This window comes from Lycium barbarum, chromosome 2, assembly GCF_019175385.1.
Source record: "Lycium barbarum isolate Lr01 chromosome 2, ASM1917538v2, whole genome shotgun sequence".
In the NCBI taxonomy this organism is placed as follows: domain Eukaryota; kingdom Viridiplantae; phylum Streptophyta; class Magnoliopsida; order Solanales; family Solanaceae; genus Lycium; species Lycium barbarum.
In genome coordinates, this window is record NC_083338.1 from 53,044,094 (window position 1) to 53,057,707 (window position 13,614).

At 32.8% G+C, this 13,614-nt stretch overlaps 1 protein-coding gene across 1 annotated transcript; it reads left to right on the forward strand.

The window, feature by feature from the left end:
* The first annotated feature begins 1,862 nt into the window (after positions 1 to 1,862).
* On the forward strand, positions 1,863 to 6,550 carry LOC132626506 (syntaxin-71-like). Its single transcript, XM_060341421.1, has 8 exons — positions 1,863 to 2,280; positions 4,993 to 5,152; positions 5,288 to 5,373; positions 5,497 to 5,565; positions 5,635 to 5,679; positions 5,764 to 5,826; positions 5,938 to 6,014; positions 6,243 to 6,550. Exons 1-8 carry the CDS (start codon positions 1,993 to 1,995, stop codon positions 6,256 to 6,258), a joined length of 804 nt encoding a protein of 267 aa, XP_060197404.1. The 5' UTR covers positions 1,863 to 1,992; the 3' UTR covers positions 6,259 to 6,550.
* The last annotated feature ends 7,064 nt before the right edge of the window (positions 6,551 to 13,614 follow it).

The following is a 13,614-nucleotide window of genomic DNA, read 5'->3' on the forward strand; positions in this document are numbered from 1 at the left end:
AACCCAAATTTAATTGGGTTTTGATTTTGGGTAATTTGAAGACCTTTTGGTCACCTTCAGTTAATTCTTCGGACTTAGTTTTATCTAGAGCCTAACTCATTACTAGAGGTATACATGAACTGGGTTGGTTCGGATATTTTAAACACCAAACCAAATCAATTGCATCGAGTTTTTAGATTTATACACCAAACCAAACCAATAAAATTCGGGTTTTTCAACCTTGGATTTTCTCGGGTTATTCAGCTTTCTCGGGTTTTTTTCGGGAATAGTCTTGATACAAAACATATACTCTTTTATTTTAAATATTTCTTTAGTCCTAGTAAGATACAACTATATAATTAAGGTGTTTCTTAAGAAAATAGCACAAAATGTGAGATGAATGATGACATTGTAGTAAAATATTCAACAAAAGATAATAAAATCAGTTAAAATAAATATTGCTAATTAACAAGCCATAAAGAAAATGACCATAATCTAAATATACTAAGTCATGCTAAAATAAGTACAGCTAATAAATATTAGTCACATGACAAAGAAAAAACTTAAGTTATGTATTTTCACTCTCTAAACTAATTTTGCAAAACTAAAAAATAGATATCCAACATTATTGTCATTCCTAGTGGTAAATTGAATTTTCTTTTGTTAGCATTAGTGTTGAGTTGATTTTGGTTTGGACTTTATTTGAGTTACTAACATCCACAGGATATAAAACTTATTGACATTCAAAATTCTAAGTTTAAGCTTAAATAATATAATAATAGATAAAAAAACTATGAAAAAGTTTAAGAAATATTTATAAATTACATTACAAATTTTAAAAATTGAATACATGTAACATCGGATTGGTTTGGTTCGGTTTGACTTTTCTTAACTAAAACCAAATCAAACAAAATCAATTACGGTCGGGTCTTTTTTATTTTTAACACCAAATCAAGTCAAATCAAATCACTAGTTGATTTTTTTTCTCGGTTTGATTCGATTTAACGGTTTGGTGCGGTTCATCGGTTTATTTTGTAGACCCCTACTCATTACACATTGGGAATAGTGATCAATTGAGGTTAGATCTTGTACGCACTTTGTTTGAAACTTTAATCCATCGAGGAGTTCCCATTTTAGCTTGTTCTTAGGGCTCTTATAGCCTGTTTGGACAAGCTTCTGAAAACAGCTTATTTTAAAAAGTATTTTTTCCAAAAGTACTTTTCAAAAAAGTATTTTTTGGCTAAAAACAGTTTGTGTTTGACCAATTAATTTAAAAAGTACTTTTGAGCAGCAATTAATGTTTGGCCAAGCTTTTAAAAAGTGCTTTTATGTGTATTTTTCTCAAAAGTACTTTTCAAAAAAGTGTTTTTGGGCAAAAGCTATTTTTTTTAGCTTCTGAAAAACTGTCTTTGCTACTCTCCAAAAGCACTTATTTTCTCCCAAAAGCTTGATCAAACACCTCACTTTTTTTAAAATAAACACTTATTGAAAAAATAAGTATTTTTTTAGAAAAAAATAAACTTAGCCAAACAGGCTATTAGTTGATTTTATTATTAATTTGATAAACCGAAGAAAATAAATGCACCCACTCCCACTTAGTTAAATCTATTCCAGCCTGTACACATACAGGCACAGAAGTAATGTTATGATTTGGATGCGCTCATCCCTATAAGCTGTTTGCGGCTTATAAGTTAAAAAAAATAAATTGGTAGTCTAACTTATTTTTTTGACTTATAAGCTGAAACAACTTATAAGCTGCTTTAGATAAACTAAGTCAAATGGGCCCAATTATTTTTTTAGTTTATTTTAAGCACAAAATAACTTTAAGCTGGCCAGCCAAACACTAAAAAAAAAGCTGAAAATAGCTTATAAACAACTTATAACCCAATCCAAACGGGCTCTATGTCTTGCCCTGTTTGAAAAACAAAACTCCAACTAATGTCAAAATTGTTCATTTTCTCCTTTTGCTGCATTCTTTGATCTGCCCATTAGAGAGACACTCACACATACAAAATGAGTGTAATCGACATTCTAACTCGTGTGGATTCAATTTGCAAGAAATACGACAGGTACGATATTGATAAGCACAACAAAGATTCCAATCTTCTTTCCGGTGACGATGCTTTTGCTCGCCTTTACGCCACCATCGATGCCGACATTGAAACTACTCTTCAGAAAGCAGATACTGCTTTTAACGAGAAAAATAGAGCATCTGCTGTTGCGATCAATGCCGAGATTCGAAGAACAAAGGCTAGATTAATTCAGGAAGTTCCTAAATTGCAAAAATTGGCTCTAAAAAAGGTGTGTGTTTTCACTTGATTTACTATGATATGATCTCCTTAGTTGGCACATTGTCCAGTTTATTATCCTTCAGAACTTGAAAGTTAGCCTTGGCGTAACTAGTAAAGTTGCTGCTATATGATCTGTAGTGGTGGATCTAGAATTTTCATTCAGGAGGTTAAAAAAACAATAAAAGCTAAATATAAAAAATAATTATCGATGGGAATCGAACCTAAGACACTAGAGACAATATTGAACACCCTGGACCGCTTGAGCTAACCTTTTGCATTTGTTCAGGATATTCAAAAGTTAATATATGTACATAAACACAAAAAATCTACCCTATATATGCACTGTAATATTTTGCCGAGGGTGTTCGGGCACCCTCTAAATGTGACCCTAGTGATCTGTGGAAACAACCTCTTGCAGCAATGTAGGGTAAGGCGAAACCCTTATGGTCCGGCCCTTGCCTAGGGCCCCCGCATAGCGAGCTTAGTGCACAGGACTACCCTTTATTATCATTCATATTTTGGTCAATTGTGCCTTTTGGTAATCACATTTTAACTTAAATTACTGATATCCATTTCTTTAATGTATCAGATTGGAAAATTTTCGTTAAGTATATGTTGTTTGGGTTAAGATTTTGCTTTTCACATGTTTAGTACTCCCTCTGTCTCAATTCATGTGATACGCTTTCCTTTTTAGTCTGTCTCAAAAAGAATGATACATTTCTATATTTAGAAATAATTTAACTTAAACTTCCCCTTTTACCCTTAATGAAATGATTTACGGCCACACAAATATCTATGGTTTTTATAGACCACAAGTTTCAAAAGTCTTTTTTTCTTTCTTAAACTTTGTGTCAAGTCAAACGGTGCCACATAAATTGGGATGGAGGGAGTACTAAACATAATTGAGGTGTGTTTTCAGTTGATTTACTTTTCAAATCTATGATCTCCGTAGTTGCCACATTGTCCAGTTTATTATCCTTCATAATTTGGCCAATCATGCCCTTTTAGAATCAGGTTTTAACTTGCATCACTGATATGCGTTCTTTAATGTATGAAATTAGAGATTGCCATTTAGAATATGTTGTTTCGGCTAAGGTTTTGCTTTTCCACATGTTACATAGTTGAGGTTTGTCTAGTTTGCATTTTACTTTACTGTTCCATTGTCTGCTTTGGATTTATTAGGTTCAATTGTTAATACGTTGGATATATTAGTAGCTCAAGAGGTCTCAGGTTCAATTCCTAGTAGAGATAAAAACACTAGTGTTTATGTCAACTGTTCTACATGAAAGTTGTGGGTAAATCTCTTAGCTTTCAAGAGCTTTTTGAATCACGTCAGTCTGAGTAGATAAAACTTTATGCTCAAAAACGGGATTAGATCCCTAGTTTTCAAGGTCTCAAATTCTCTAACAAAAGAAACTTAACTACTTCACAAAATATGCCATAACTTTGAGGGAGTTTCTCCCCAAATCCAAAACCTGGGGTTTCAAAATAAGTTTAACCATCTTGATTCTTTAACGGAACACCCAACATATATTTCAAAAGATAGAGATCAATTATTTTATGCAACAAAAATTTGGTCTTAATGGTAGTGGGAGAATGATACTTGTGTGGGTATAGAGCTTTCCAATGGAGGGTTAGAAGAAGGAAGTAGGAAATGACTTTTGAGAAGTAAAGGGGGTTTGCTAAATAGCAAAGGCCATATCTTTTGGACTAGATGGGTCAAGTTGGAATAGTAGTCGATCACCAGAGAAACAGTCGCTGAAATTTGGAGAAACTTCGCCGAAGATTGAAAAAGGTTGTCAAAATGTGGTGAAATTTGGATGGACAGGCTCGGTTTAAGGTGGCGAGAGCTGTCCCAGAAGAGGGAAGGTACTCCACACGTCGGTGCGTGAGGCAGATGATGTCAAAGATCTGGAGGCGCGTTTGAGAGCATGAGGAACCCTACAACAGCGAAACTTCTGGGAGAGGGTCGCAGGGTGGTTTCGAGTCCACTGGTATATGTGTAGTGCCCCTGGACAGTGAGGAAACTTCTGAAACAGTGTTGAACTCGTCGGAAAATGCTTGGTGGTGGGTTTATTTTCTAATGTCGCTGGTAATTGCGCAGTGATTATAATGGCTCTGATATATGTGAGAAAGAAGAGAGTTTTAGAGAAACTCTGCTTGATTATTCCCTCAAGCCATCAGAGTTTAAATATCTAAGTGTACATATTCTTAGAAAGGAAAGATAATCAAAATACATAATTACAGAGTAAATCAAGCTATACTATATTTTCAAGATCCTAGAATATTCTTGAATATCTACAAGATTCTAACAGTAACAAGCGTTTGGATCGTAAGAGGATCAGTGTAGCTAAGGTTACAAAGGGCGTGATAGTTTGTAGTAGCTCAATTTTTCATGAACCTGTGTCATTGAAATCAGTATGAGCAGGTGATTGAGCTCACTAGGGAATGATAGTATTCCTCAAGCTGTGGTCCACTCTGCAGTGACGGGCCGGTAGCAAGCTTTCTCTGTTTAGTGGAACAAATAGCTATAGAATTAAAATGTTACTTGGCAGCTTTGTCTGTGCAGCTATTTCTTGTCACTGCGTCTCTTACACTCCTTTCTCCGCTATTATATAATTAGGATTTCTTTAGCACTGTGCTGTTGTCCGATCAGTGTTTGCTCATGCTTCACAAGAAACAACCTAATTCCGCTGAGTTTGTTTTGTCAAACCTCTTGCAGCTTAAAGGGCTTTCAAGTGAAAAATTTGCTGCACGTAATGATTTGGTACTTGCACTGCCCAATAGGATAAATGCAATTCCAGATGGTGCAGCAGCTGCACCCAAACAATCGGGAGGATGGGGAGGTTCAGGTTCTCGTGCAGAAATTAAATTTGATTCAGGTGATTATAAGTTGCATCCCTTCCCAAAGCGTTTCCAGTGCAGGCAAATCAACTATCCACTTCAATGTTATACAACTCCTTTTATCGTGATGATATGTTGTTTATCATTTCTTTCTATATTTGGAATGGATACAGATGGACGATTCAACGATGAGTACTTTCAACAAACTGAAGAATCAAGTCAATTCCGACAAGAATATGAAATGCGCAAAATAAGACAGGCATGTATTTCTTTTGGAATATTTAATCATGGGCGTTCATGATTCATCGGATGTTTTTTGTATTTTGTTACGTGTTATTGCTAGTTTGCTGGTTACTAAATATTAATGTTCAACTTCTCACAGGACCAAGGTTTGGAGGTCATATCAGAAGGTCTGGATACTTTGAAAAACATGGCCAGCGATATGAATGAGGTCTGCCTTCTTTTTGTGGTATGTTTTGCTCCTATATTAAGGATATTAATGATGATCCAATTTATGCAGGAGTTGGATAAGCAAGTCCCGCTGATGGATGAGATTGACACTAAGGTCAGAAAATCTTACTGTAATTCCTTAGTCAATTAAATAGAAAGAGTTCAGAACTTGTGCTCATTTGCTTTAATTTGTGGACAGATCGACCAGGCTGCATCTGACCTTAAGAATACGAATGTTAGGCTTAAGGACACGGTTAACCAGGTAAATTGAGATGCCACTATATTATGGCATTCTCTGTAAGTTTAGGCACTCAGCAGGATAGTACTTCTATCATTTGATGTACCAGATTTAATGAATTTTTTCCTTTTCCAGCTGAGATCTAGTCGAAACTTCTGCATTGACATCATTTTGCTGTGCATAATTCTTGGAATTGCAGCCTATTTGTATAAGTAAGTTCTCATTCTAACAATCTTTTAAAACCCAATGTTTTATCCCATCCTGGTTAATTTTAAGGATATTCAATTGTTATATCCACGAATAGCATTAAGCACAATTGTGAGGCATTGGTTAAGGAACTAAGACATCATCATTTTGAGGGTTGCATGTGACAAATTTTATTTGGTATGAACTCTAAAAATAAAACTGATTGCTTACTGATGAGTTATATACAATTGCAGTGTATTGAAGAAGTAAATTCTTATCGGCATGCATTCCGACTTTCCTATTAGAAGGTACTTGGTTGGCTCTGGTTGTATATTTCGTTTGTGTGCTTGTGTATACACCAACTGCTTCGTTCTTTTGGAGTTCTGTTGATGAGGCATCAGGCATGTGTCTGGATACTATCTGTTGCTTTGTTGAGAATGACCTTATCTTTCTGTCTACTAAACTTTGTATAGCCATCCTACCCCCAAAAGGACAAGTTTTATATTTCACAAACAAAGATGGTGATTGTCCCTCTCTACTATAATGTACTTTTCAGATTTAAGTTGTGGTCTTCACCTTTTATCATTGCATTAATAGGTATGTCTTTCTTGTAGCAATCTCTAATTCATCTTGTAACATAGGAATTGGTTAAGCGTTGTGTCAGCTCTTTATAAAGAGAACAGTGACAAACTCATAAAAGAAGAAAAAATTTAAGGCTCATTTTAATAACAAATTGGTACTGAAGTAGTATAATGTCTAATAGATAGTGAGGGAAAGTATGATGTCTGTAAAATGCGTGCTTATGAGTCACTGAGCACATTGCATTTAAACTCATTCGATCTGTTGGCTTCTCTTCAACTAAACCAGTAACCACTATGCAGGACTCAGCTATACATTGAATACGTGGTTTTATATACTCCCGTTGTTGTTAAGATATGTTATTAAGTGTCATGCTTTAGTAGAAGAGAGTTTGGTTTTAGATCCTAAGGTGCGAAGCTTTATGAGATTCGTGATGGAATTGCATAAAACAGATGTATGTGAATTACAAGTCAATAAATTCATGTTTCTCTCATTACATAAGGCATGGAATTATCTTAAAATTTGTGAACTTAGTATTCTGGGTTTGTTGCATGGTTGGAGCTGAGTCGTCTCTCTGCAAGGTCATAAATCCTAACACGAGAAGTTTTGCAACTGTATAAAGGAATACAAGAAGCTTTCAGGCATAATTTTTTGGCAGTAGCAATAACTAAACGATGTGAATGGAACATTACTGCAAATCTGCTGGAATTCATCTAGCAGCATTTTAAATGTTTTCAGTATTTTCACAATGCACTACATCCATATGCTACTGGAACTTCTTCCTGGCTATCAGAAACCAGAATTATGTAGAAAGCTATGACTAAGGGTGCCAATAACGCTATAGAGACCACAATTGCCGAGGAGATCATAAACAGTATACTCATGCTCTCAACTTGTCTTTATTGAAAAAGGAATCCTTCAACTTCAAAGCACATAATTTTATCAAATATAGCCTTTAGGCTTCAAATGTACATGCCTAAGAAATGTCGCTTCAATCCGTGCAATTATGTAAGCTCTAAACGATGCTCTTTCCTGTAGAAATCGCTCAGCTATGAATATAAATTAAGGGTGTGTTCAGTGTGGAGGAAAACAGTTCCAATTTTTTCATGTTCGGTTGCTCAAAATATTTGGACAACATTTTATCTTGGAACACAAAATCTGTCTATATCTATTCTATATCTGCATCTATCTATCTACATATATTAAAAGAGCGAATATTTTTCGCTAAATGTTGAACAACGAAAATATCCTCTAAATGTTGATCGACTTTTATGTCCTTAAAAGTTTAAGTTAAGTCGGGATAAAATTTTAATCATCTTTAATATATTAATTTTTAAATTAACTTATACTATTTAGGATTTTGAATCCAATTATAAATTTGTCAATCCTAATCGAGTCATCTAAAAACTAGCAAATCAAATCCTACTTGGATTGAAAAGCCACGTTAATTATTCTCTTTAAAGAATCTTTATTATTGGTTAAAAACTGTACAATGAATAATTACACATTTTTATTTACATGTCTCAAAATTTACCATGTAATAATCTATCATCCACCTCATAAATAATAGTATGACTTTATTGGATACAAACAATTACTAACTAAGCAATAACTTTAAAATTTAAATCTAAATTTGAATTAAATAATTTTGATTCCTTTGGTCCACGTAGAAGTTTAGTTAAATACCACTCCGACAAATCATCAAGAAGTCGGCAGCTAAAGTCCTAATGTTTAGTTAATTCTAATTAAGTGATGAACTCTATTTCCTTTATAAATAAAAAGGCTTTGCTTACAAAGTCTCAAATTTATTACAACCATTCAAGCAATTTGGACCTGACATATTTGTGAGTAGCTTCTCTATTACAATCTAATTATAAGGTGAGTAGTGATTATTTTTTGCTAAAAGAAACTATGAAATAATAATGCAGATTGTTTTTTTTGTCAATTCTAAAAAGCACACAAGGAGAATGAGTATGACAATTGTAAATTTCAGTTTGACTATGATAACTGACACTATGAAAACTCTATTGGCAAAACAAGATGATGCTATGGACCCAATGGTATGCTTTTCAAATTAACATTAAGCTTGAAAAGTGATGAACATGCACACATGTGTGCGCCTCTCTTAAAAGATTGCAATAAGGATCGTTATTTCTAATGACCCAACTTGCTTATATTTACAATTTCCGTAGCTCTCGCGCAATTGATTTCTTCTACTCTTTTATTCAAGACTTTACAGTTCAGCACTCTAAGATCGGAGTAATATTACATACGCATGGATAAATATTATTTAACTTTACAGTTTACCATAAAGAGCCGGAACGTAAAGTTGTAAACATTGTTAATTGAATTTAAATATACAAAGAAAGTTAGGCAGTAAAGATCATGACACGTGCTCTTTGATGGCAGAGTAGCACTTTCGAAACAAGCAACTTATACCTTCGATTTTTACGGTTCTTAATATGGATTCCAAGATCGTGGTTTCAAGAGAACTAATTAAGGTGTTTATCTATCTTTTATTGCCATATCTCTTCTATTCTATTGTTAAACTTTGATTTGGGCTTTATTATGCCATCACTTTTATTGAACTTATGTTTAAAGATAATTGCTCAGCATGTTAAAGAAAGTAAAACAATTTTCTCAGATAATTTTTTGCAAAATATTACAAGCCCGAAATTCGTTGTGAGATCAAGACATCAAGGATTAATGTTAAGGGTATGGCCTAATGTAATTTGTACGATCGATGTTGATTCTTTGTTAAAGCTTTAGCTCTTTGTTTTCTTTTAGGATATTGCAATTCAATATATGTTCATGTATATGTTTCCTAGACAATTCTCTAAAAACTCTAAATATAAATCTACTTAGGCTTCTCAAAATACTCCTTGCATGCTATAATAGTATATGATATAATTTAGATTCACAATGTAATAGCTTTTGTTGATGATCATCAGAACTATTACATGGATTTAAAACTCTAACCGCACCAACATGTAAAAGATTCTTTCTACATGGATTTTCCTTTTTTCATTTAATTGCTATTTTACAACAATTTATTCATCGTGTTTACTATTTAATAGTTAGCGCGACATATTTGTGCAACACACGAACATAGAAACTAGTTATATTAAAAGTATAAACCCTTAAACTAAAAGTTAATTTATTAAAATACCCTTTTTTATTTTTTAAGCACCCTACTTAATTAAAAAACCTAACGCTGCATAGAAAAGCAATGCTTCTTTTTGTTGGTTGAGAAGCAAGCTTCATCATCCTTTTTCTAACTTCCTTCACGTGAAAAAAATTTACGTCTACAAACAATTCACTGTCAATGCTTCATTCTACTCATCAACAGTCAGATAAATGTTTCTACGGATCTGGCCATTATCCTTTTTGTAGCTGCATGTTTTACTCTTTTTCAGGTATTCATTAGTTTCTATGCGTATTTGTTATCTATAGACTATACGGATAATATATAACAGTTATTGATGTTTGGACTGCCAAAAAACATCTGTTTACTGCATTAGAAATTTAGCGAAATAGTGTTTGGTATTTTAACACTTAAACAATAAGAGAACTGTATCTGGTAAACATCTGTAGTGCAAAATTCTATAGTGTCAAAATTCTCACTCTCCCATGTGTTTAATTATTACTACTTGCATTACAACGTGCAGTCATTTTCAGAATTCACCGAATATAATCCTTAGAAGCTTGTAAGGAGCAAGAGTCACTTGGATTTTCAAGAATAACCTGTCCATTGAAGGCAGTCAGGTACAACGTATGCCTAGTGTTTAAAAAGGCGTGAGCGTATAAGGCAGGCAGGACGTTTTACTTACGCCTAAAGTCATGAGCGTAAGCCCCATGAATATTTAATTTTAAATATTTATAAATTAATAAAATAAACATTTAAATAAAAAATACATTAAATTTATAAAAAAAAATTAGTAAAATTTTTTGTATATATTTGTTATTAACATGCTAACATGTGCACAACCATTAAAAAAAGTCATGAAAAAGTGAATGACATAAAGATACAATACACCAATAACATGACTATGATGAAACATAATTAGAGTTGTAAAATGGTACTCTATCTTAATAATTCGAAGCTAAAAATGACAATAATATAAATTTATTGTTTTAAAATATAAAACTAGATAACAAATTAATACTTATTATAATACAAATAGCCAGAATAGAGTCTTCAAAACATAAACTAGAGTGATACCAAAATAAATTAAAAGCAAAAACTACCTTGAAAAAGATAAACTGAAGAATGCTAAAAAAAATCTTAAAGAAAATAAAGCATAAAGGAGGAAAATGCAACCACGGAAACATAGTAAGAATTGGAGGACAAAATTCTTCGCTTTGTAAATTTCACTTTGCATACAAAGGTGTAAAGTATTTCTGTTACTCTGTAAACAATAAAGAGAAAAGATTATGAAATTAGGATAAACAAATAGATTTTTTTTTTTTTTTTGAATTTTTGAGATTTTTAGTTTGAGAATTTTTCTATGAGTTAACTTTTGGATATTTAGCGTAAAAAAATATATTTATTAAGCAATTTTAGCTCAAATTTGAAAAAGCTCCCGGGGCTTACGCCCCAAATGAACGTCCAGATTATTGGGGCTTGCGCCTAGGCGAACACCCATAAGGTTGAGGCTTACATTGTGTGCATATGTGGGTGGACGTTGCTTCTCTAAGTTCTCTCTTTTGACTGGTTTACAAGATTTGGTGAAATATCATTGAGTGTTTATTTAGTGTGCATTTATATTCTATTCTACTAAATATTAAGGGGAAATAACACTTTTAGTCCATGTGTTATTACTATATTCCAGTTTTAGTCCCCGCAATATTCGACTAAGTATATTTAACCTTCAATTTAATTATGTGGGTGATTTTGGTCCAAGAACCAAAAATAACAGACATACAGTTAACTGTAAGAAGGGAAATTTAGGTATTACTTGTGCAATTTTCGGAGACAAAATCCCAGAACAAGAATAACTTAATTTGCTTTTGAGGATCAATTACGCCATTTACTACCACAAATTGTTTTTCATATCTTATAAAGCTTCTGCTAGTTTCAATTCAGAATACTTGTTTGTAGTTGAGAAAATGAATTTTATGCATATATTGATAGAGAATATTGCAGAATAAAATTTGAAGGAACCATTGAAATATTGGTATCTAACGTTGGACTCCAAAATTTCATATTTTTGCTGTTTTGCTAGTAACAAAATTAGATTTTTTCCCAAATGTTTCTATATATTTTTGGCTACCCAGGAAGTAACCATAAAAAGGAATATAAAACATAATGAAAGGAACAACACATTGCAACCCCAAAACTACAAAGAAATGAAAGAAAGAAAGAGAATTGGCATTGGGTGGAGAGGAGGGCGTGCCTTCTCTAGTGGAAAGAATCGAATTGAGAGAACTTCTATTCAAGGATTATGGATACAGATGCAACTAATTTAGTTGTGTATATCACACTTCGAAAATCAAGCTGAAAATTTAAATTCCCGAATTACCCTTCTCAATAGTTAACTATATGTTTGTTTAGTTGTGTTTTGTTTAGTAATACCAAAATCACCCACATCATTAAATTGAAGGTTAAATATACTTAGTCGAATATCACGCGAACTAAAATTGAAATATAGTAATAACACATGGACTAAAAGTGCTATTCCCCGAAGTATTAATTAGTCTGATGGCACGGGGTACTCTGTTTTCTTCTCTTGTTAATAGTTTGAAAATTTATTTTAGTTAAATGCTTACTTTTTGCTACTATCAGCATGTAGATGCTGTTAATAGATGGCGCAAGGCGCAAATGAAGTGCATGTGATCTCTGTTAATCAAATAGTAATTTGTTTACATAAACTAAAGAATAATATGTTTATTTGGAGTTCACAGAAAAATTGTGTTTTCTTAAAAAATTTAATCCCCTTACAGTTGTCAAAGGTTTGGATTAATTCTTCGTAGGATAGAATGAAATTCTATTCTGCAATACCGGCAATGGAAATTGCAGAATTTCAGCGAACTCAACGAATGACAGTAGTCACACGACACTTACTGTTTTATGGTTTTGAAACGAATGCAGTATGGGGGGAAAGAAAAATGCGTTTTTCAGAAAGCAAAAACAATGTTTCAGTTTTTCGTTTTTCAGTGTGTAAAGAATGAGGCGAAGCCTCTGAAAATTTATAGTCTGTTATTTTGATCTGAATAGGTGTGGAAGTGCTTGTTCAGTGAAGGAGATGACCGTTGGTCATCATTATGCCTATTGGAAAACAAAATTCCGTTGGGAAAAAATAATTCCGCGAATTTAATGAGTTAAGTTAAATATCAATCAGATCATTTGATCGAAGCCGAAGCCGAAGCCGAGCGACGACAACAGCGAGAGGGGTGATCCTCTTCTCAACCCTTTATGAGTTAGAGAATGTGTTGCTTAATATAAGCACACATAACACTTTCAACCACCAATGTGGGAAAAGTGTTAAATTGAAAGGTTATTTTTCAAACTTTCATTTCCCTCAATTTTCCAATTCATACTTCACCTTTAAAGTCCCTCATTTAATACATTTGTGGACTTTAAACTTAACAGTGCAAACTTAAGTGAAGAAAAGCACAGTCAAAGTAAAATAAATAAATAAATTGTATGTAGTTTAAAAATAAAGACAAACAACAAATGAGTTTATAAAAAAATATTGAAAAGTTCAAAATTAGATAGAATATATATTGTTTAGTCTAAGTTTTTTTTTAAAAAAAAAAAAAAAGAAATAAATCGTTTATAGTGAGATGTTTGACACTGTTTCTCTTCAACACTTATATATAGAGAGATTTACTCGGTAATGAAGTTAGTGTTTGGCTTAGTTAATCATTTGTTTGCAGTGTTTGGTATTTTGTTTTTTTAGTAAAATTTTCAATGTTTCGTGTTTGATTGGATTGAACTTTCATTTCAAGATATTATTATTCTTTTTCTGACCGATTTAATATTATATTCTATGTAAATTTGTGTTGTGATCTTCTAACATATTTCTTGAATTACGTTGTAACACA

Bases quoted from the DNA above. Each gene is read 5' to 3' on its own strand.
- LOC132626506 (XM_060341421.1), top strand. From the start codon at position 1,993: ATGAGTGTAATCGACATTCTAACTCGTGTGGATTCAATTTGCAAGAAA. The intron at 2,281-4,992 runs GTGTGTGTTTTC...AACCTCTTGCAG, and splicing joins AAAAATTGGCTCTAAAAAAG to CTTAAAGGGCTTTCAAGTGA. The intron at 5,374-5,496 runs GCATGTATTTCT...AACTTCTCACAG, and splicing joins AAATGCGCAAAATAAGACAG to GACCAAGGTTTGGAGGTCAT.